The 22196-nt window shown below is 44.9% G+C and overlaps 1 protein-coding gene across 3 annotated transcripts in view; it reads right to left on the bottom strand.

Moving 5' to 3' along the window:
• Micu1 (mitochondrial calcium uptake 1) overlaps positions 1-22196 on the bottom strand; it is a 150941-nt gene that overhangs the window by 75299 nt on the left and 53446 nt on the right. For 2 of the 3 annotated variants that reach the window (XM_032889179.1, XM_032889180.1), the window contains 2 exons: positions 13536-13541; positions 12230-12344 (listed from right to left, as the gene is read on the bottom strand). In XM_032889179.1, coding sequence (XP_032745070.1) covers positions 12230-12344; positions 13536-13541 — 121 coding nt within the window. The remainder of the gene's footprint in view (positions 1-12229; positions 12345-13535; positions 13542-22196) is intronic. The other variant, XM_032889181.1, reaches the window with a different exon arrangement.

The raw sequence follows: 22196 nt of genomic DNA, 5'->3' as shown, positions 1-22196 counted from the left end.
AAGGCCCGTGCGAGGACCCACCACGCTGAACTCTGTCTTCTGGCACTAGGGAGGTTAAGCCGGCAGGCGCTGCCCAGCACATTGTCACTTGAGTATGCCCAGCCAGCTCACCAATGTAGGTTCTCTGTCAGGAATCCCTATAATCTGTTCAGTCTTCCACCAACCACATCAAAAAGTGCAAGACGAACAAGCCTCAAAACAGCATGCCTCCAAGACATGCCGCCGGGGATTCTCTGGGAAGCCTCCCGCCCCCCTCTGAGTGTAGAATTCACAGTGACTTTAAAATCTAGCTGCCCGGCAAGCTTCAGGGATCCTAGGTTTATGGACTCACGACCTGCTTCCACAGTAAGGCTAGAGGGGCATTCTTTTGAACGGAGCAAACAGTAAGGCTTTCCCTTTCCGGAGCCAGGGAACCTATTTCCTACATGATTTCTACTGTCTAGCCACATGCTGGAATGGATTAAGATGGACGCGGCAATCTTCCCCTGCTAGGCTGTGGGGCTGTATCAGGTCTAATCTGGTTACAAATCTATCTTCACAATAGCTTCACACCGCGACACCAATGACAGCAGCAATAACAACCCTGTGCTACTCCAGCACACAGTTTAAACATTCTGATTCAGTAACAATAACAATAATAAAAGTGTCTTGTCTGCATGCACCAAGTCAAGCTTTATTTGGGGGGGGTCCCATGGCAGCTCTCTCTCACAGTGGGAGTCCTGTGCTGCCTGGACTGTTCAGTTACTGATGGAACCTCGAACACAGGAACAGATCGCCCTCCAAGCAGTTGACTTTCAGTTGATTTGGTTCTCCACTACCCATTTAAGCCATCATTCCCATTTATAATGGATGCTGTAGGCTATAATGAGGTAAATGCTGTACAGTAGCAGGGAATTCTGGGTCAGGAAAACCTCTGGACCATGAACTTCCATTCAGTGGTTGGCCTCTCTGCTGTATTTGTTCAGATATCAGACAGCATCTGGTTATCTGAGATGAAGTCCCCACAAACTCTGCCAACTATATTAATTAACTTTCTTATGTAAGGGCCCCAACCCACTGTGCAGCTCTTATAAGCGAACACAGTTTCATTTGTTAGAGAAATAAACAGACCTGCAAACTCCCAGAGACATTATCCTATCTCTACCAGGACTCTCAGACCTGCTTGAGAGCTTCAGGACCCCCACAGGTCTGCCTGTGAAGCACCTTAAGTGGGCAATGCCTCACAAGGCAACATCCTCAATACAGCCACTCTGGACTTGATGTGCTTCTGAGAACAAGACTGCATTTTTTTTTTTTTTTTTTTTGTTTAAATAATGGCCTAGGTTATCACATAATGCCAGACAAGACTGCATTTTTTTTTTTTTAAATTAATGGACTAGATTATTTTGTGATGCCCTGGTATCTTGCTCTCTGTAGGATTGGGGGAGGGAGGAACTTTGTAAGAGGAACTCTAAGACCTGAGTTTTGTTCCCACACACACACACATCAAGCAGCTTATAAATGAACACCTACAACTCCAGGGGACCCGACACCATCTTCCACGGGCACTTACATGTTATGTTAAAAGGACAATATAAACCCCTCTTGCATCCATTTAAGAACCCCATTTGTCTCCATTTTAAGGACCAGGCCTGATTTCCAAAAAGGCCTTAAGGTACCAGCTTCAGGAATAGACTTATGAGTCCCAGAAAGTAGGTCATAAGACAGCAGCTGTAGGAACAGACCATAAAATCCCCTGGAACAGCCTGGGGATAACCATAAGAATGGGGAACTCTCTGATCTCAGAATGGGGCATCTGCACTGGGCAGCCCTATCCCATCACATGCTTGAACACTCGACACAGGAGTACAGACCAACACCATCTGTGAGCCCCTAACACCCATCACTGGAATTTTAGATTATCTAATCCTTCTAGAGAGTTCCCCTGGTTCCCTATAAGAAGGCTTTTGTGCCTTTGTCTAGGGTCACCATTTTAGATAATGGTTGTCCCCCTCATGCTGGTTCTTTCTGCAGAATAAACACTCTTTGTTTTTGCATACTATTTGAGTCTAGGGTCTTCCTTCAGCCATTTTCAGACTGTTAGAATGTGCCATATAAGTACACCTACGTACACATAAACAAAATTACAAACAGTTGGTGTGGGGGTATACAGTTAGAATCTCAGCACTTGGGAGACAGAGGCAAGCAGATCTCTGAGCTCAAGGCCAGAGTGGTCTACACAGCAGAAAAGATCAGTCAGGGCTACAGAGCAAAATCTTGTCTCAAAAAATAATTTTTAAAAGCTCTGTATGTATTAGATATTTCTTTTTGTTCACTTTGAGGTAGCATCTTTTTCTAAGCTAAGCTGACTTGGACCTTGCTATCATCCAGACTGGCCTTGAACATCAATGTGGCCCAGTGCTGGGATTCCAAACACGCACTGCCACTCCTGGCTTTAAGAATAGATTTTCTGAATGCTTCAGGTACCGGCTGCTGGAGGATGTCTGGAGGAGCTCCTGTCCTTTATGGAGTAGGAGCATTCCTCAGTTGAGAGTGCCACAGCTGGGGCTCAACATTGCCTTGGGAGACTGTGGCGTCTGAAGAATGCTTTCCAAAATGCAAATACCCTCAGAATCGCTGTAAAAGCAATTAAGCAGCAGCAGATGGATTCTCTTTTCATTGACCTAGGCTGGTTATTTCAGTCTGGTTTTATTTCTGGCAGTGACTGCTTCATAGGTACTCTGGAAACCCATTGGGCTCCCTGCCCCCACTCTGCTGGAAGGGGGCTGTGGGGTGGGGGTGGGGCTCTGCAGCTGGTGCTGAGAGGGCCATTGCTCCACTGCCTGCAGAGCTTCAAAGCCACTTCCCTGATAACATCTCGGATTTCCCTCTATCCAGGACAAGGTTTGGGGCCTCTTTTTTTCCTTATCCTGATGTCCAACAGAAAGAGGACAGCCGCCTGGGGAATCACCTGCTCCCTTTCCAAGTCTTGGAAGCAAAGGAAGTGAACTTTCAGAGAACTCAGCCTCAGGAACCTGTAAAGAGCCAGGTGTTGGCTGGGATCTTTAGGGTTGGTTCCTAGTCCTCTAACATGGCTACATTACTAACAATGCCTCAGGGCGCCAGGGTTCCAGTGCCTCAGCTTGTAAGAGTGCCTGGCCAGCAGCCCTCCATCAGGGCATTCAGAGGATGACTTGGGACTGTGATTATCTCAGTAGCACTCAATAAGGAAGCAGCCTAAGGGGGTTGGGGATTTAGCTCAGCGGTAGAGCGCTTGCCTAGCGAGCGCAAGGCCCTGGGTTCGGTCCCCAGCTCCGAAAAAAAGAAAAAAGAAAAAAAAAAAAAGGAAGCAGCCTAAGGGAGAGCAGGGAGTGTCCACCACGGAAGGATGACTCAGGGGCTTCAAAGGCAAATGGATAGAGCAGACAGTCAAACTGTTGCCCAGAAGGTTCTGAGTCGAGGGTTGGAACATTCAGGCAGGGAAACCGAGTGGTCCAGCTGAGCTATCCCAGTCCCAGAGGCGGACATCTGAGCTAAGTGCAGAGATGAGGTCACCTATTGTAAATGGTGTTGTAAGGGCTAGCGCAGTGACCAGTCACCTGCTGTGGACATCTTGCTGTAAGAGCTCAAGCTCTACTTGGAAACTGGGACTGTGTCCCGCCCACACAGTGATTAACTTGCAATGTAATCTCCCACAGGTCGGTAAGCTGCCTCATAGGGCCCAGCTCGTACTCATGGGCCTCTTTCTCTACCACCAGACATAAGCAAGCACAGGGGCCAAAACTCTCTGCACAGTCAGTGCCTTAGGCTGCCTGTGAGCTTTCACCTCTGCTCGGCCACTGGTGCTGAGTTTGGGTCTGCAAGAAGGGAGAATCCCTTCTCCAGAAACAACTTTAGCTGCTCCTGAACTGCAGCAAGACAAGCCGTGCCTAGAGTTGAATGGGGCCTCACTGCTAAAGAACAGAAACAACAAACCCAAACTGTTTAATATTTTTTCAGTGGCCATGTATTTGCATGGTCCCTCGTTCTTACATATGAAGACTCAGTCTTGAGGCAGGGCCCTTCTGTGTGTCCCACACTGGACTCAAACTTGCAATCCTTCTGCCTCAGCCTCTCAGTGCTGAGTGCAGGCATGCTTCCCTGCACTTGGCCTCCACTTGTCTGAGCTACACAGACAAGTTCAACAAGCTCAAGACCCCAGGCAAGTCCTGCCAGGATCCAGGACGCCTCACCTCTCCCGGTGCTTTGAAGGACAGAGGGATCAGAGGGATTCAGAGGAACAACAGCTGAAGAAAATAAGGACAGAGAACCGGGCCTGGTTCAGCGAGGGCTGAACAGCAGCAAGGAGGTGTGTGGCTTCCTTGAAGTTGTGCTGGAGAGGCTAGAAGGAAGCTGCCCAGTGTATGCTTAGATATGGCTTCCATCAGCAACCTTTACCTTTGAGACCTGAACACCCCAGCCAGCGCTTTTGAGATGGTCATGCACAGCACGTCACTGTCCGAGAGGACGGTGGCACTAGAGTTGACCTACGGATTTAGAAGGTGAAGCAGCCTCAACTGTATGACCAGTGGTGGCCTTCAGCAGGTGGCCAAAGACCCTGTGACTTGCTGCTTCTGGGAGGAGTTCATGGTGCTGCCGACCCCCTTGGAGGAGAAACCAGTGAGTCAAGAGTCACCCTAGTTCCAGCTTACCTGATATCTGGTCACCCTGATCTGAGAGCTGCAGGCCTGGGGGGGGGGGGCGTCTGTGGACAAGGAGGAGAGCACATGTTCTGGAACGTTTGTGACCCCAAGTCTATGGCAGGAGTTCGTGGACTGTGGAACGATCCAGAACTCACAGCTCCTGAGGCAGTCCTTTGCCATCAGGGGACTTTCTTCTAGAGCCTTGTCCAGCTTAAGTTTATAAAGGAACCTCAAATTTCCACTGAGGCCCATAAGGTAGTGTGAAGAATTAAGTGAGCTTCTTTACATGCAAAGCAAGTCACTCAGTATCACGTGTTATCTAGAGGGCATCGCCAGCTTCTCTCCTTAGCAAGCAGCCTATGTGTATGCTGTCCGATGTCTTTAGGACACAAGGGAGTAAGAAAGAAAACGTAAAGTTAAATAGAACAAAACTATAGTTTTTTATGGAAAATATTGTTTTTTTTTTTTTTTTTTTTGGAGCTGAGGACCGAACCCAGGGCCTTGCACTTGCTAGGCAAGTGCTCTACAACTGAGCTAAATCCCCAACCCCAATATTGTTTATTTTTATTTATTTTATATATGTGAGTACACTGTCACTATCTTCAGACACCAGAAGAGGGCATTGGATTCCATTGCAGGTGGTTGTGAGCCACCATGTGGTTGCTGGGAACTGAACTTAGGACCTTTGGAAGAGCAGTCAGTGCTCTCAACCGCTGAGCCATCAGTCCAGCCCAGAAAAATATTTTTATGAAATAAAATTGAAACTAAAGTTCTTTCTTTGGGTTGTGCTGGAATTAGGATTTTAAACACTTTCTGATCTTTCTGACTATACCATAAGTTTTAGTTTTTTATCATTTAGTAACAATATGCCCAGCAAGGGTAAATTCTGTTATTTTCTGATTGTTTTTGTTGTGTCTGGACAGCTGTAAATTCCCATGAATCATACTCAGGGGGAGCCAGACCACACACTGTGAAACAGCATCACGTCACTAGGACATCTCATGGCTGGGCTGGGAGACAGCGCAATCAGTACAGTGCCTGCTCCCTGTGTATGCACACATATATACCGTTTTTCACATTATGTAACTAGAAATGATTAAAATAAGAAATTTGTTTCTATCTTTGAGAATACAGTACTTATAGATATCCTTGGAGAAACAAGACTAAAAGTCTACCTGAAATACCGACATTCACACTGTGTATAAACATATAATTGTCTAATATGGACTCATATAATGGGTAAATTTTGACTCATCAATACATTATAAACATTTTCATTGCTGACCACATTTCTGTATTACATACATTATATTAAGGTCCCAAGTTCCATTTCCAGCCACCACATGGTGGCTCACAACCATCTGTAATGTGATCTGATGCCTTCTCCTTCTCACATGAACAAATAAATCAACCTTTAAAAACAGAGCGCTACTGGACCTACTGCTAGGTTTAGAGTAGCTGGCTCAGGCCACGGTCTTATGGCCTAACTGAAAGACTCAGCCACCCTGAATTCTTTTCCAATATACTTAAAAACCCACATCATTATATACATGATTATTTCCTTAGTCTAAACCCACATTATTATAGACATGATTATTTCCTTAGTCTAAACTCATGGGAAAGAACTGTTGAGCTAAAGGGTAGGAACTTTATGAAGGCTGTGCAGAGTTCAATTCCGCCATAAAGGCCAATTCAAACAGTTAATCTGCTGCACACATAGTTGGGGGACACTCTAAGGACTTGGTAGTCAAGGGAGAAGAGGGATAACACACTGCCTCTCACAGAGGAGAGCAATACTAGGTGTTTCTGTGTGTGTGCTGGGGATGAGCCCTGGGCCAGATGTACTAGTTCATCTCCTGCAGTCCTTCAGATCTCTGGGCAGTTACAAAAGACTGCCTCATATAGCTGGGGGTGGGGTGGGGCGGGGTGTGGCAGGGTGTGGTGTGGTGGCGTGGGGTGGGGCCCAACCCTAGACAGTCAACCTTTCCACATCTGGGGGGGAAGCTGCCCAACATGCAGGAGCAGTCATGATGCCTACACTCTGCATACGGCCTGGACAAGCCCACGCTCTGGGATTTACAGACTGTCCAAGACACCCTTAAAACCAGAGGGTGTCAAGCTGTTATTTCTGGCAGTACTTACTGGGGGCTCCCACTCAGAAGAACCATGTTTCTGCTCCATTATGTTCTAAACAGTAAGTTACAAATTTAATGTATTCTCAGAACAGACTTAAAATTGATATTGATCCGGTTTTGCTGGCATTTGGAAATCCTAGGAGGAGACCTTTATTCTTCATTGAAATGCTGTGTGCTTAATTGGTCAATTGCTGAAGTTTCTAAATATTGATAGTCTGAAACATATCATGTCAGGAGATTCTGACCTTTAAGGCCTCTTAGGAAATATATAATATATAGTATATGATATAGTGTTATATATAAGTTATATATGCAATGTTTATTTTGTATTCCTCCAGCTTCCAGCTGTATAGACACTCCAACTTCTTCCACTGCCATTTTCATTATAAAATACATTCCAGCCAGACCCATGCCACCACCACCACCTTCCGTGTGAAGACGAGCGTAAAGACTGATGGCTCTGGCTGACAGGCCACAGCCAATCTCTGCACGTTATCCCCGAGGGCCGCATCTCCCATCCACGTACCCGGGCCGTCCTGACACTGACAGTGCTGTCAAGTGTGTTCAGTGCCAGAAATGTCAGAGAGCTTAGGTTCTCCAGAGAGCCTGCAGGAGGGATTCTATGAAGCAATCCCGTGTGTACCTGCACGTGGTCAGGCTCCACAGCATAAACGCTCTCTCTTTAAGTTCATTACTGTTTTATGCCCAAATTACATCTGCCTATGTGACAGAATCCCGTTCTCGAATCCAGAAAGCTTAAAGAAAAACGCTCACCCACTCGACCTTCTTTTCATTTTGTGTGGCTTCATTTCAAAAATAGAAGTTCAATAACCAAGGCAACGGCTTGTGCCGAGATGGAATTTGTCACCTCGCTTAGAGCTGCTTTATTAAAAGAATCTGAGTTTGCTACTTACCCCACTCAATCTGAAGGACTCTCTTTACATGTTAGTCTGTTTGGTATACAAAAGCTCTTTGTTTAAGTGTCCCAATAGAAAAAAAATTCTGGGGGTTGGGGATTTAGCTCAGTGTTAGAGCGGTTGCTTAGCAAGCGCAAGGCCCTGGGTTCGGTCCCCAGCTCCGAAAAAAAGAAAAGAAAAAAAAGAAAAAAAAAAGAAAAAAATTCTGGCTAGTATAATTAATTTTCTGGCTTTGCTAATATATAATAGAGAATATTAATGCAAAATAGTTTTAAATATTAATCAAGAAGCTGAACGAGTGTTCAGAAATACAAAATTTTAATATTTATCATAAAATTTCATTTATAAGCCAACAAGTAATATGTGGAGTACTTGTACGTGCCACAGACTGTGCTGGCCTCTCTAGGACAGACGGTAATTAGGGAAAACACTCAAGGCCAGTATTCCCTGTCCTGACCCTTTTGAGACAAGGTTTTGCTATGTGCTCCAAGCTGGCCCTGAATTCACTATACATCCTGGCTGATCTCCACCTTGCAGCAATCCTCCAGCTTCAGACTCCTAAATGCTGGGATTATAGGCGTGTGCCCCTAAACCCAGCTTGTAACAGTACCTTAAAAACTTGTTTCAGGAACAAGGAAGGAGTCAGCCATGAACATCCACAACAGTGTAAGCTGCAAGTCTGAGGCTAGGCACAGCGACAGGCGTGTAGACAGGCGTGTAGACAGGCATGCACACAGGTATAAACACGATTCCAGTCCAGCTTCTAAGAAAGCAGGGCTTACAGGCCAGAAGCGAAGGCCCTGAAACACCAGTAACTGCTGGGAACTAAGCTCCCACAGAGCCTTCCCAGCTATTAGCAGAAGACCAAGAGGACAGGGGTGGCCCTGAGGACAAGGGGACAATTATCACAAGAGTTATCCGTGACTTAGAGAGGGATAATCTTCAGTCTGCCCCAGGGTAACAGAAGAGAGACAGGGCATGACACTCAAGTACATGTGACACTGTCACGAGTCAGACATCTTTCCAGAAGAATTCTGTCTTGTTCATCCCAACTAAACACCTTGGGTGGTGGCTAATCCAGTGATGTCAATATGTCTACTTTCTGGAGAGCTGGGGCTACTGAATGACATACTCTTCTCACACACAGCTGCTCAGAAGTGATCTCCTATACTGCATCTTTCAAAGAATTGGGTTTTTTTTTGGAGCTGGGGACCGAACCCAGGGCCTTGCGCTTGCTAGGCAAGCATTCTACCACTGAGCTAAATCCCCAACCCCTGAAAGAATTGTTAAACTGTCAACATTATTGTAGTTTTCCAGCACCTGTATGTATTTGTAAGAAATATGCAAAACAATGAGACACAATTTAATATTTACTCAGCTAAATTCAGCTACCAAAAACCACAATTCAATTTCTTTATTCATTGCCTAAAGTCTAAAAGAGCCAAAGTCGAAATGCACTGAATTTAGCCTGGCATTTATTAGACCCACACGGGCTTCAAAACCCTAGGTACTGAGCATGCCACAGATTTCTCTGGGGACTTTCAAAGATTTATAGTGAATAGCAAGGGAGATGCTTAATCATGAGCTTATGTAAATGTCTCACTACCACTGTCTCCCCAACCAAGACTGTTTCGTGTTATTAGCTCACAGGATTAACAATTTTAATTAGGATAGATATGGAGAGAAGAATACAAAATAAATGGTCATTTGTCAAAATAAAGTCGATTGATGCTAGACAAGAGCCAGATTTTAAGCTACGCTGTCATTATGCAGTGTAACAGTGGTACAGGTGACTCAAATTAGTAACATCCAGCATTGTAGATAAATCCTCACAGCACAGAGGTACCTGGTCATGAGGAAAGATGCCCACCTCCATCTTAGGACCACGAGCAAATGCTGCAGCTGGGCACTGCAGACAATGGCCATTAATAACCGCATTCTCGCTTGATTCTTATTAACCGACTTTAAGGGTCAGAGGCTCTTTGGAAATTACTTAGTAATAATTATTAATCGTCTTGTCTAGTAAGACTCTAAGCTGATTTTATCCATGAATAGTTAGCTAGTAAATATTTTAAATGTAATTACTAGACATTCTGCTTAATACACATGCTCATGCTAAAAAAAATTCCAAGGGAGTCCATGGAAGTAGACCAGAGAAATGGGGTGTAGACAGCAGACTCTGTGAATCCGGCCTAGGGAGGGTACAGCACAGGGCTCTGAATCAGCATACAAAACCAAGTGCCATGAAATATATTAATTTAAAAACCGTGTTTCCCCCACTCAGGCGGCACAGCTGCAGACTGAACATTACAGCTACAAAGACTATTCCTGGCCTGTTTGGAAGAAACAAACCCAGCATGTTTTATATTCTTGTTCTGTGTCTTTGCTGTCACTCTTCGTGCACTGCGAATACCTGCAGTGGCCATCACTAAAGCCCCGTGAGATCGCTGTGATGTAACCGGTGGTTTAGGTTGGAGAGCGCACAGTAACTAGGTAAACAATGAGTGACCCAGACTCTGGAGCAGAGATTAGGGACAAGGAGAACAAAAGAAAGCAAGAGAAAGGTTTCTGAGCCGTGTGTGTGCATGTGTATGAGACAGGAGGACAGCCGCTCAGTGGCTTCCTAGCCAAGGTCCTTCACCCAAGTCTTGTAAGGGCAAGAGTAAGAAATCAATGTTTTTTACTTTATGTACAATGTGTTTCTCATCAAGCTGCGAGAGTTTCCATGAGAATGAACGCTATTTGATGGGCAATCATGCTGTGTAACATAATTCTTCAGGAAAGCAGCTCCTAGGTTTATTTTTAGGTGTGGTAAATTGGAAAAGAACAATTTGCCACACATAGTTCTTAGATTTTCTTTCTGACAACAGAGTACAGCTTCTCAAGTGTCCTGGGGTCCCCGCTTCAGTCAGCTGGGCAGCACCAAGGGAATGATGGGAGTCCACCCACTGAGTGCCAGCAACTCAGCAGATGGGTGGTCCTGCCTCAGCTGGGTGACCCTTCCCACTGAACTACTGGTTTTCTATGACCCCAGCTGCCTGCTGTTTATCAGAAAAATAAATACACAAATGCATTTCATGTTCCAATTCTATGCAACTTACTAGCAATGCCTGATTATCATCCACCCACCCTCCCATGCACCCACTCATCCATCCATCTATCTGCCCACACATCCATCCATCCACCCACGCATCCATCCATCATCCATCCATCAACCCATTCATGCAAGCATCCATCCACCAACCCACCCAGTGGGGAGGAGGAGACATATGCGCTGAAGCCACCGAAGGAAAGGGTTTGGCTGCCCCTCAAAACGTAAATATATAATACCTTGTAACAGGGCAGTTCTACTGCTGGGTTTACATTGAGAAAAGCCATAGAATTAGTTCTAGGATAGCCAGAGCTACTTAGAGAAACCCTGTCTCAAAAAAAAAAAAAAAAAAAAAAAAAAGGCAAGGGGCGCTTATTTTGGGGTCATCATAACTATGCTAATGGGCATCACTGTAGCTCTGGGCTGCCACATATACTCCTTCTGACAGTGGCACCCCACAGCCACCTGTGACCAGGCTATTTCTCCTTCCCCTTGTTAGCAGTAACGGAAGGAATAAGGCTGAAAGTAGTTAGTCACAACAGGACAGAATGGTGTATACTTGCAGGTTGAGACAGGGGGATTCCAAGTTTGAGGGCAGCCAAGGCTACATAAAGAGACCTAGTCTCTCTCAGGGTTTTACCTTTTATAGAAACTCAGCTATGACAGGACAGGAGATAAGGTGAGGAGGTGAGACAGCCATCTCCTTCCTAGCTGGAAGAACTTGGAATCACTTTGTCAACATTGCGTCTGAACTCTGGCCCACTTCGGGTATTTCCTTTTGCAGCATTGGGGCTGAAGCCCTGTGGGCTCTAGGTGAGTACTTTCCCACTGCCCGGCAGTGTCACCCAACTCTCACCTGAGTCACATTTAACAGATACACAGAGAGCTAGGAACATTGTTTAGTTTTTCTGAATGATTACGATTCACACTCAGAGAAAGTGCCACAGAGTTGCCCTTCCTAAATAACTTAACTTTTAAAAACCAGACACTCACCTGTGTTCTACATACGTGAAAACTGAGCTTTGAGTCTCTAGAAATATCATTCCAGGATCAATAAGTGACCAGTTAACATGAGCAGGACCACCCGGCTGGTTTTCCTTAGAGGAGGAAATGCCACATGGAAACAGTGTGTGACAGTGTGTGACAGTGTGTGAGGAGTGGTCCTCACCGAACACGGAGCCCCAGTTACAGCAGGGGTACCCAGCGGGCTGTTGGTTTTAAAAATTCTACCTTGACACCCTAGGTTTTCTTCTCCTTTCAAGTGAGTTTACACACAAATTACAAAAAAACCCAAATGGAGTCCTGTAGGATTTATAGTCCGATGAGTGCAAACTAGGAGCCGTTTCCCAGCCAACCAACCAACCGAGCGCTTCTGCGTGTCTGTGTGCTCCTTACAAACACACAGGACGGGAAGTTCATACTCACTGGAGAGCACCGTTGTGAGGAAGATGTAGTCAGAGAAGGAGATGAGTCCACACTCTCCAAGGGTATAGAAGATGCTGCCTTCGTCAGCAAACTTTTCTCGTTCCTGGGCAATTTTCTAGTAGGGGCACAGGTCCCAGCAGGAAACAGAAAAGATATGACTGAATTAGAACCCAGACAGTAAGGACGGATGACGTTTATCCCAGTTCCCTCATCCCCTAAGCACTTCTATGGCGGCATTCAAAACCCATGGATCCTTTACAGTTTTGAAGCTAATGAAGATTCCAAGACAAGATGATTGTTCTTCGCTCAAACACTGGGTCAATGAGATTAGAAACCGGTTTCGGTTTTTTCCTGCCATCGAACACATGGCCCAGCTTCAGAACTGTTTTACTTTTAGCACAACTGGTATCACTCTTTTTTTTTTTTTTTTTGGTTTTTTTTTTCTGAGCTGGGGACCGAACCCAGGGCCTTGCGCTTCCTAGGCAAGCGCTCTACCACTGAGCTAAATTCCCAACCCTGGTATCACTCTTAAGACTACTAATTGGTAGTACAAAGAAAAAGTAACCAAACCAAGAGAAGAGGAAGCTAAAAGGAAACTGGTTCCAACTGGCCAATAATGAATAAATAAACAAACAATCACAGTTTGTGATCTTGAAGCAGAGGGAAGGCAGCCGATCTCAAGGCCATACACATGCTTCTGAAATACTAATTTTAACCTTTCCTTCTGGATTCTTACTTAATCTTAGTCTAGAGCACAGAAGAGTATTATCATGATAAGGAATATTCTGGAATGTAATCCGGAATCAGACTTTGCGACAAACCCAGCTATTATCATGTGAGTGGACGCTTCTGAGCGTCAGCTGTTTGATGGAAATAGGCTGGCTCCTGACTCAGCTCTTGCTCCAAATGTGCACATCCGTCCTTTACTCAGTCACGAAGGCCAGTTCTTAGTTCCAGTGTCAGCATGCCTGATGCATGGACTCTTTCAGGTGTCTGGCCAAACATTTCCTGTTCTCTGAATTCTTCACTGAAGATACTTTCAAAAACTGCAAAGGATCCACCAGAGAGCTGCACTCGAAACAAAGTCCGCACGTTCTGGACCAACCATGGGTACTTAAGGAAATATTTATTCTGTGCACCAAGGCGGGAGAAAGAAAGAGGTTTTAAGAATTCAAACCAAGGAAGCATAACCAAAGAAACAATTCCATGCAAGCAAGAAAGCAAAAGGCGGCACTGCAGGCGGGAGCCTCATGGAAACGGACAAGCACCAACACACCAGCATCCAGGCACAGGCCACCATGGTTACCTCTGTCTAGTGGAGATCCCATCAACATCACAAAGGAAAGAGAAGTGGTTAAGCAATTGAGAGGACCAGCATCAGAAGTTGGCATGAAGTCACCCCGCAGGACCTTAATCAATAACTCTGCTGGCCCACAAACAGGTACAAACCCACACTCCCAGGTTCTAGATGTGAGTGGCGGACGGATACTATTTGAGAAAGAACTTCCTGGGGTTGGGCTGCTGCTCCATGCAAGAGATGCTAACTATCGTGCTCCAAGTTCCAGCCCCAGCAACGCAGAAACCAAACAGAAGACAGAAAGCAAGAGATGCTCTGGCTTTCGTGGCTGATAAATCATCCCCAGGACAGTATTTAGTGATTCTCTCTCTGACCCAACAACTGGGACAGACACTTAGCTCAGGATGCGCCCAGCAAGGCTGGGTCTTTCTTATGCCAGTGCCAAGGCCACTCTCTGGGAAATTAATATGCAAATTCCGTGTGTGTGTGTGTGTGTGTGTGTGTGTGTGTGTGTGTTACATACATTGTCTGCTATGTTGCAAAACAGTGTGAACAGACTTACATGAAATGAAAATACATTCCCAAAGGCAAACAATGACTAGCCTATGCAGTCAGTGCATCCAGAAGCCAAAGCATTAATGTCATTTCATGGAGATGCTGTACTGGGCACTGTAGTGAGAAGACATGGAGAGTCAAAAGTCGAGGAGCAGGTGAGCGTTTACAAGCAATAGACCGCTGGCCAGAGGTAGCATCCCTTCCTGCTGCTTGGAAGAAGACAGACAGAAACCAAACTTGGCTAGTAACTGTAGATTTTCCTTCAATTTCAAACTGACAGAAAAATGGAAACCTCGTATTGTGAGCCAGGATATCCTTTTTATGTAAGTTTACTAACACACGGCTCTAGCGGCTTTGTATTTTACATAGAGACAGCCTTTGCATCACACTCAGTCAGCTGGAGGCGTGCTGATTCTCTACATGACTTTAAATATATTAGAATATATTTCCTGTGACCAAAGACGTTCTCTTAGGCACTGCAAACTCAATAAAAGCAGGAATTTAACATCAGCACATAGTATTACCTAATGCTGCCTGTTAAGAATCTCAGAACATGATTTTGTGTGTCTGCCACAGTGAGTGTGGCCATCAGATGACCTCAGGTGGTCAGTTCTTTCCTTCCACCATGTGAGCTCCAAGGATTAAATTCTGGTTATCTGGTTGACCTTTTTCCTGTCGTCCATTTTCACTTAGCTGGCTCTCCCAACAACTCCCTTTACACCTCTGCGCCTTCTTCCCCAGTCCAGATGTATCAGAATAAAAATGCATCCATTTGCTGGCTGTCTTTCGAGTCCTTTACCTGAACTGTTTTTCTTTATTTTCCTTTGAAGGTTTATTACATATTATTGTGATGGCATTTCCATAGAAGTCATCATTTTAGCCATTTAACCATATAACAAACGAATATTGTGTGTCTGGCTTCTACCATTAAATGTTCTCTAGGCTCATCCACACTATAGTGCAAATCAGTACTTAATTACTCATTTACTAATGGCTGTCAGAGTAGTTTGGCTTTTCTCAATGTAAACCCAGCAGTGGAACTGCCCTGTTACATGGTATTATATATTTATGTTTTGAGGGGCAGCCAAACCCTTTCCTTCGGTGGCTTCAGCACATACATCTCCTCCTCCCCACTGCCAGCATCATAAGAGGCTCCGATCTCTACACATCCTTGCAGCTATCCTCACAGATGTGAACTGGTACCTCGATGTAGTGTTTCCTTTTTTCTTCCAGACAGGGGTTCACTACTTAGCCCTGGCTACTCTGGAATACAAGTTTGAGGTGAGCCTCCCAGCTCCACTTTCCAAGTACTGGGACTACAGGCCCCATGCCTGGCTTCACTGTGGCTTTGATGGGCATTCGTCTTGTGCCCAACGTTATCTTCATAGCTTGTTGTCATCTGAACCTCTGTTCAAGGCCCGTGCCATCTTTCAACTGGCTTCGCTCAGAGGACTTGTGAGAGTCCTTGACACATCTTGGAGACCCTGACCTTCACTTCCCCTTCATATTGGTTTTCTGCTGTTCTGGAAGTGTTCCGTGAGTCACCAGAGGATTTGCTGGTAAAGCTCAATTTACTTTAAAATTTACTGATTCATTTTGAAGTTATATATATATAAAGTAAGATAAGCAGCCCAGCTTCATTTCATATATTCATCAATGTGTGTGTGTGTGTGTGTGTGTGTGTGTGTATAAGTGCCATGGTGCACACTTGAGTAAGGACTTCTCTTTTTCCACTCTATAGATTCTGGGGGATTGAACTCAGATTGTGAGACTTGGCAGCAAGCACCCTTACCCACTGACCCATCGTGTAAGCCCTCAAGTTTATTCTTTTGTGTCCAGATATCCAGTGAAACCAATTCTATTTGTGGAAGAGACGACCCTGGCCTTACTGAAGGCTCTTAGCTCACTGTTGAAAGTCAGTCCATCCCGAGTACAGGTTTACTTCTGGATTCTCAACCATATTCTATTTTCTGTAGGCCTATGTGTACACTAGTGTCATGATGTTTGGTGGTTAGAAGGGCAGCTTGAGAGGTGCATGTGAGATACAAGTCGGGCCAATCCTCCTCATCCTTAGACAGTTCTTCAGTCTGTAGACATGACAGAAATGTAGCAGACCCACTGTGGGCAACAATCAGTATTCGTATGGCCTCCTCACTACACTTGGGAGCTACAGCCAGCTCACCCAGCAGTGCAGGCTTGGGTTTAGAACCTTCTGTTCCTTCGGGGAGGAAAGGGTTTTCTGTCAGAGTAGCTGTCTGTGGGGCTCCTGCTATTGTGGAGGGAGCAGGAGAGCTGAGCTGCTCAAGTAAGAAGTGAAAGACACAGGAAGGAAAAGAAATGCAAGAAACAAGGATGTTTACAAGCGTGAGGCCATTGGGTGTGCATAGTGAGATGAGGGCTTAAAAACAAAAGAGGGGGAGCATTCGTAGGAAGCCAATCATGAGGCTGTTTTGTGCCCATGGTTCTTAGATGATTTCTTTAAAAAAGATCTCTTATATAGATGATATTCTCAAATCAATTGCCCATGACACATAGGGAAGCTATGAAAACAGAAAAATGAGTTTGGAAATGGAAATGTAAAAGCCCAAGTTTGGTAAAGATGGAAATGAAATGGGAAGGCGGGTAGCACAGGGGGGCTCGGGTTCGTGCCTCTGACTCCAAGGTCTCACTGACATCCAACTCTGCAAATGGAAGATGCCAGCAAGATGTTCCCTTGCTTAATCTTTCAGGTAATGTTCAATGTTGGACTAAACTATAAATCTCTTTTTCTTTTTTTTGCCCTAAGCAAACATCATCTGTTTGCTCAAAGAGCTAAAGGGAAACACAATGTTCTCTTTGAAATGTAGCTTTTCTAAGAAAACCCAAAGAATATGTAATAATTTAATATAAGTAGGAAAGCAGTATAAATAGCAAAGATAATAGACAAACTGTAAGAAGGAAATTGAAGCTGTATTTAAAAGTGCAAAGAATTATATTTCGAAGATGCCTCAACTGTCTTCTCAGAGCATAAACTATAAGATTAGGTGCATTTTAGTATCAACTTGGCGAGCGTCTGGGAGAAATGTGTTTTATCTTTAGGTTCCCAAGGGAGGGCTCCAGCCATTTCAGTATATGGTAAAAATTTCCTGAGTATAGTTTAAAAAAAATTCCAATTGTAGGCACCTTATGAAGTATCAGGGCCACGCTGCACGGCTCAAGTGTGACCTCTCAAATTCTCCTCCAATTATTTCAATTTCTGAAATTCAAAGTGTGAGGCAGAATGTGGGTCAACTTAGAGCATCATTTCTATTCAACTTAGTGACAAATGTTCCCCCTTGGATGACAAAATCTTACAGAATGCCTCAAAGCAACAAATTCACAGACATCCATGAACAGAATAGACCTTAGAACCTAGCCTTACTTCAATATGGGAGAGCAGAGCTGCAGACCTGAGATCACTAGGACGCTGAGTGTAGACTGGGAAACACCACCCCAGGGGGCTTGCTTTAGCTCACTTGTACTGTGGCACCGTAATCTGCACCCTCCCTCCCCTCTAAGGAATCAAACCCAGGGCTTCGGGCTTAATCGGAAGCCTTCTACCACTGAGGCGGGGCTGCACCTCTAGACCCCCGACTTCTGTGTCTGCATGTGTGTGAGGCTGAGTGGAATCCCCAGACTTCATTTTTTATTTTGAGTCAGGGTCTCACTAAATTTCCAAGGCTGGCCTTGATCTTACTTTCTGGTATAGGCAGGCCTCCGACTGTGATCCTCCTGCCTCAGCCCCCTGAGTAGCAGAGGTTACAGGCCTCCACTACAGACCTGGCTTTTTAGGTTGGTTGAAAAACTCGTTACGTAAAATTACTAAATAGCACACTCTTCACACGTGTGATTGCTATATTTCATAGTGAATTTAAAAACCCCGAGTTTAACTGGGTTGGATGGCTTTGTGCTCCAGTGCCCACCCTTTGGCTTCTGATTAGTCTCATAAATTTATGGTTAGAGTTGCGTGAACCGTGAAGGGCCCTGGGGCTGGGCTTCTAGTCAGGACGCTGTGTTAGCATTCAGGGTGTGGGGAATCTGCACCAGCTAGTTCCAGGGTTATCAAAATGGAGCAGTTGATTTCCCCTTCCTGGACTCAATCAGATGGAGCCAATTAACCTCACCATTCTTTCTACTTAACATCCTAGTTTTCAAGTTCTTTAGTTTAAAACAAAAGTAGCTCCTGGAAATGAACAGACTTCACAAACGCTTGTGTATCAACTTATGAACAAAAATATTTGTGGAATTCAGAAAATAATAAAGAAAGAGCAGAGCACTGCTACATAAATTAAAATGTCATCATTCACGAGCCTCAAGGGTGTTCTGATTTTTTCTTTTAAATATTGACCCTTCGTCAGTGTTTCTTGCCAGATGTGATGGCGCAGGCCCATAATCTCAGTTACTTGGAGGCTGAGACAGATCATGAGTTACCCATAAGGACAATTTAGCAAGACCCTATCTCAAAATGTAAAAAGGTGCTGGGTGTAAGGGCTATACCTTTAATCCCAGCACTTGGGAAACAGGGGCAGGCAGATCTCTGTGAGTTCCAAGCCAGTGTGGGCTGCAGAGTGAGTCCTGGGACCTCCATAGCTATATAGTGAGCCCCGTCTTGGGAAAAAAATTAACAAGGCAAGGTTTGTAGCTCAGTGGCTGAGCATCTGCCTTGCACGTGCAAAGCCTTGGGTGGAATCACCAGTACAGTAAAAAGTGAAAAAAAGGAGAATCAATATTTCTCTATACTGCTAAAAAGGATTTCAAATTCCTCTAGTAATATTTGAAGTTGTACTTTAAAATTTAATGACAGTAATATACTGCTTCCAGAAAACTTGATTTTGGTGTCTCGTTTCCAAACGGCAATCAGCATCACTACCTGGAGTTACGGGGGAGAGGGGAGTGTTAGAGAAAGCTCAGCAGTTCTCTCAAGCAGTGAATCTCACACTTCATTATCTCCTTCGTGCACAGACAGCTTCCAAAGCCTTGGGAAAAACGTTAATTTTAAAGTCACATTATTCTCAATCGAATATGACTTGTTGCACAGCTAAAATATGTCACTCTTGATTTGGTCCATACCCAATTGTGTAGCAAGGTAGACTTTGTGCATGCCAAATAAAAATGAAGTTTAAATGATTCCAATCGAGTGTAGCTTATGATTCCCCCCTTCTGACTCAGATTCTCCTCCAAGCTTCTCAAAGGTCCACTTCATCAGGGGCAACATAAATTACTGTGCAACAGGCCGAGGCAGGCAGGTGCTAAAGATGACGGGCATGCCAACTGCAGGAAGCCACTCTCTTTTCAGTCCCAATTCTAACCACATGGGCTCTGAGAACAACCCGAGGACCAGAATGAGATGTTCTCCTTACTTCATTAGTCTCAGAGAAAAACATTATCATGAAGATGCTCAAACTACAGCGGCGGTGGATGCGATGATTAAAAGCGGTAATAAGGATTCAAATAAACCTGCTGGAATGCAGTGAACTTCACGGAAGGCGGAACTTTACTGAAATGACTTATTTGAATCCTCAGGATCTGCAGAAGGGGGAAGCTCTAAGAGGGAGATAATCGGGTGCATGTTCTGGCACCGCATGTCTGATGTTCATTCACATCAGCTCTGCTGTGGGACAAGTGGCATGTGATCATTACTGAGAGCGCTAGTGAAGTCTAAGAACTTAATTCTGAAGCTTGGTCGCACAAACAGATCAGTGCTGAACATAAACTCCCTAGAAAACACCACGCTGCCCCACAGTGCTGAGCCCGGCAGCCATCTTGGTTGCAGTTGCTTAGTTGTCCTGAATGGCCTCCTTACCACTCCGGGTAAGACAGTCTCGGGCACACGTTTGGAAAGGATACGTCAACATAGTAATTTCATCCTCTCCCATTTGGAAAAAGGAGAGCATGAAACAGACGTAAGGAAAAACAAATGGTTTTTTTGACAGAATCACTGCTCACACCCTTGACTGACATGGCTACTATCTCTCAGGAAGCTCTGTGAGAAAACAGTTTAGTCTAGTGTCAAATTTGAGATCAAACATTAAGAACTATCCATGAGAGATCCCTGACTATTATAGGTATGCCAAGATTTTGGCTGAAGAACGCTGGGTTCAATCCCTGGCAATGCATAACTGGGAGGCAGCGGGCCACATGTGTAATCTCAACACTTGTGACCCCATCCACGATGACTCAGGGTTAGGAGGTAAATAACTGCCCAAGGGGCTGAGCCCACTGTGCTCGGACTCCACAGCCCTATCATGGAGCTCTGTGCTCCACATGCTATGACCAGCATGGGGGACACGGGGTCCATGTCTGTAATTTCTGATTACTGAGTGCTGGAGACTTTGGAAGGAAGATTAGCTCACTATGGTGGAGCACTAACTCTGACCTCAGCTTGCTTGCCTCAGCTACCTGAAGAAAAGCCGAGCCGATGAGTAAGGACGCTCTTACTTAACCAAGTGTCCACTCCATTCATTTTCAAAATGTGCCTCGCTCTTAAAGCTTTCTATTCTCAAAGAGCCAGTTTCCCAGGCTTTGTGCATCGCATACACTTAGAATAAGCTGAGACCCTATGGCTACAGAATGGAGAGCTTCTTTAAGTAGCTCTTCTAGAATCATGAAAGTGTGGCCTTAAACATGCGCATATTCAAGCAATGGGAAAAGGGAAGTCGGTCTAGAACCGAGTCCTCTGACGTCAGAGTGAGCTGCAAACATTGTTCTCTGACGAAAAGCCAGGAATGGAGCATTGTTGGAGACGTGATGGCCAGTTCTGATCATGGTTCAGAAAACAATGGAGCATCTGGTGGGTTTGGTTGATCACAAGGTCAAACACAACATAACCTAAAATAAAAATGTGTCTAAAGACGTAGGAGTCTGAGTATTTGCAGCAAGCACGCAAATGACAGACATCCTGTTGGGGCATTTAATGGTCGCATTATCATTTCTGTTTTCAACCTGAATAACCAAAACTTGTTAAATCCACAGACTTTAGGAGTGGGTGGTGGAACTTGAGAGACTGGAGAGAGACCTCGGAGACTCCTCAGTATATCACACAGATACACTGAGTGCCTGCTGTCATCAGTGAGCTGGCCTGAGGAACAGTATACTATGCTAGCAGGCCATGGCGCCGCTGTCTACAGGCAGCAGGAACAGCATGCATAGACCACACCCAGCAGAAAGACAGGCAAGGGTCCAAACTCTAACAAGGAGACTGTGGCTTGCACGGGGAGCTTAAAAGATATGAATACTGGTGTTGTCACTAAAATAAACACTGCTTCTAGAAACTAATATGAACAATTCCCTCAGCATCTTTTAAGAGAAAAGCCTATGTTTAATATAAATTCACAAGGTATTTTGAAGGATGTAGTAAAAACTGATTTAAAAGTATTTAACATCTCAAATTTTAATTTTATCGAAACAGTTTCTACAGATTGCTGACTCTAGAAACCCATAAAAGGCTCAGGAAAACATGGATAGAAAAATACAGTCTGCTTCAAAATTTCTGTGCTCCTCCTTGCACGGAGGCCAACACAATGCTAATCTGCTTCACCCCCTTTCAGTATCTGTGATTCTGAACCAGTGGCGGGATGGTCGACCTCCGACCTCTGACTAAGCAAAACTAGTCCTTTGTGTACTGAAGGTGTAAACGACTAGAGCTTATTACCAAGGTGCTGAGCACTGAAGGCTGTAGGCTCGGAGGCTTCCAGCATTTACTAATCTCTTCTGCTCACTCCCTGCTGTATGGCTCTCTGGAAGGCAAGGCTTTTCAAATCTAAAGCACGTGGTTATTAATGAGGAGACAGGGCTTTTAAGCTGCCTCCCATTTGTCCAACTGCACTGAGAACCGCGGGAAGGGCTTTCTCGTGGGACTGGCCCTCAACTCTTTTTCTTTCTTAAAGGTTTGGCGTGCTAAGCCCCAGTCCAGGGCTTGTTCCTGGTAGGCAGGTGCTCTGTCGAGGAGAGCAAGTGCAGCCACGTTTTCTTCTGGCTAGCACTTGTTTGTACCTTAGCTCTTTGGAAACAAAATCCCCAGAATCTGAAATATGGGCTTATCAGTGAAGTCTTTTGATGCAATTTTTAAAGTATTTGTTTCAGAACACAGTTAATGCC

Source organism: Rattus rattus, chromosome 18 (genome assembly GCF_011064425.1).
Source record: "Rattus rattus isolate New Zealand chromosome 18, Rrattus_CSIRO_v1, whole genome shotgun sequence".
Classification (NCBI taxonomy): domain Eukaryota; kingdom Metazoa; phylum Chordata; class Mammalia; order Rodentia; family Muridae; genus Rattus; species Rattus rattus.
Note: the sequence above shows the minus strand (reverse complement) of the source record. Positions and strands in the feature narration are given on the sequence as shown.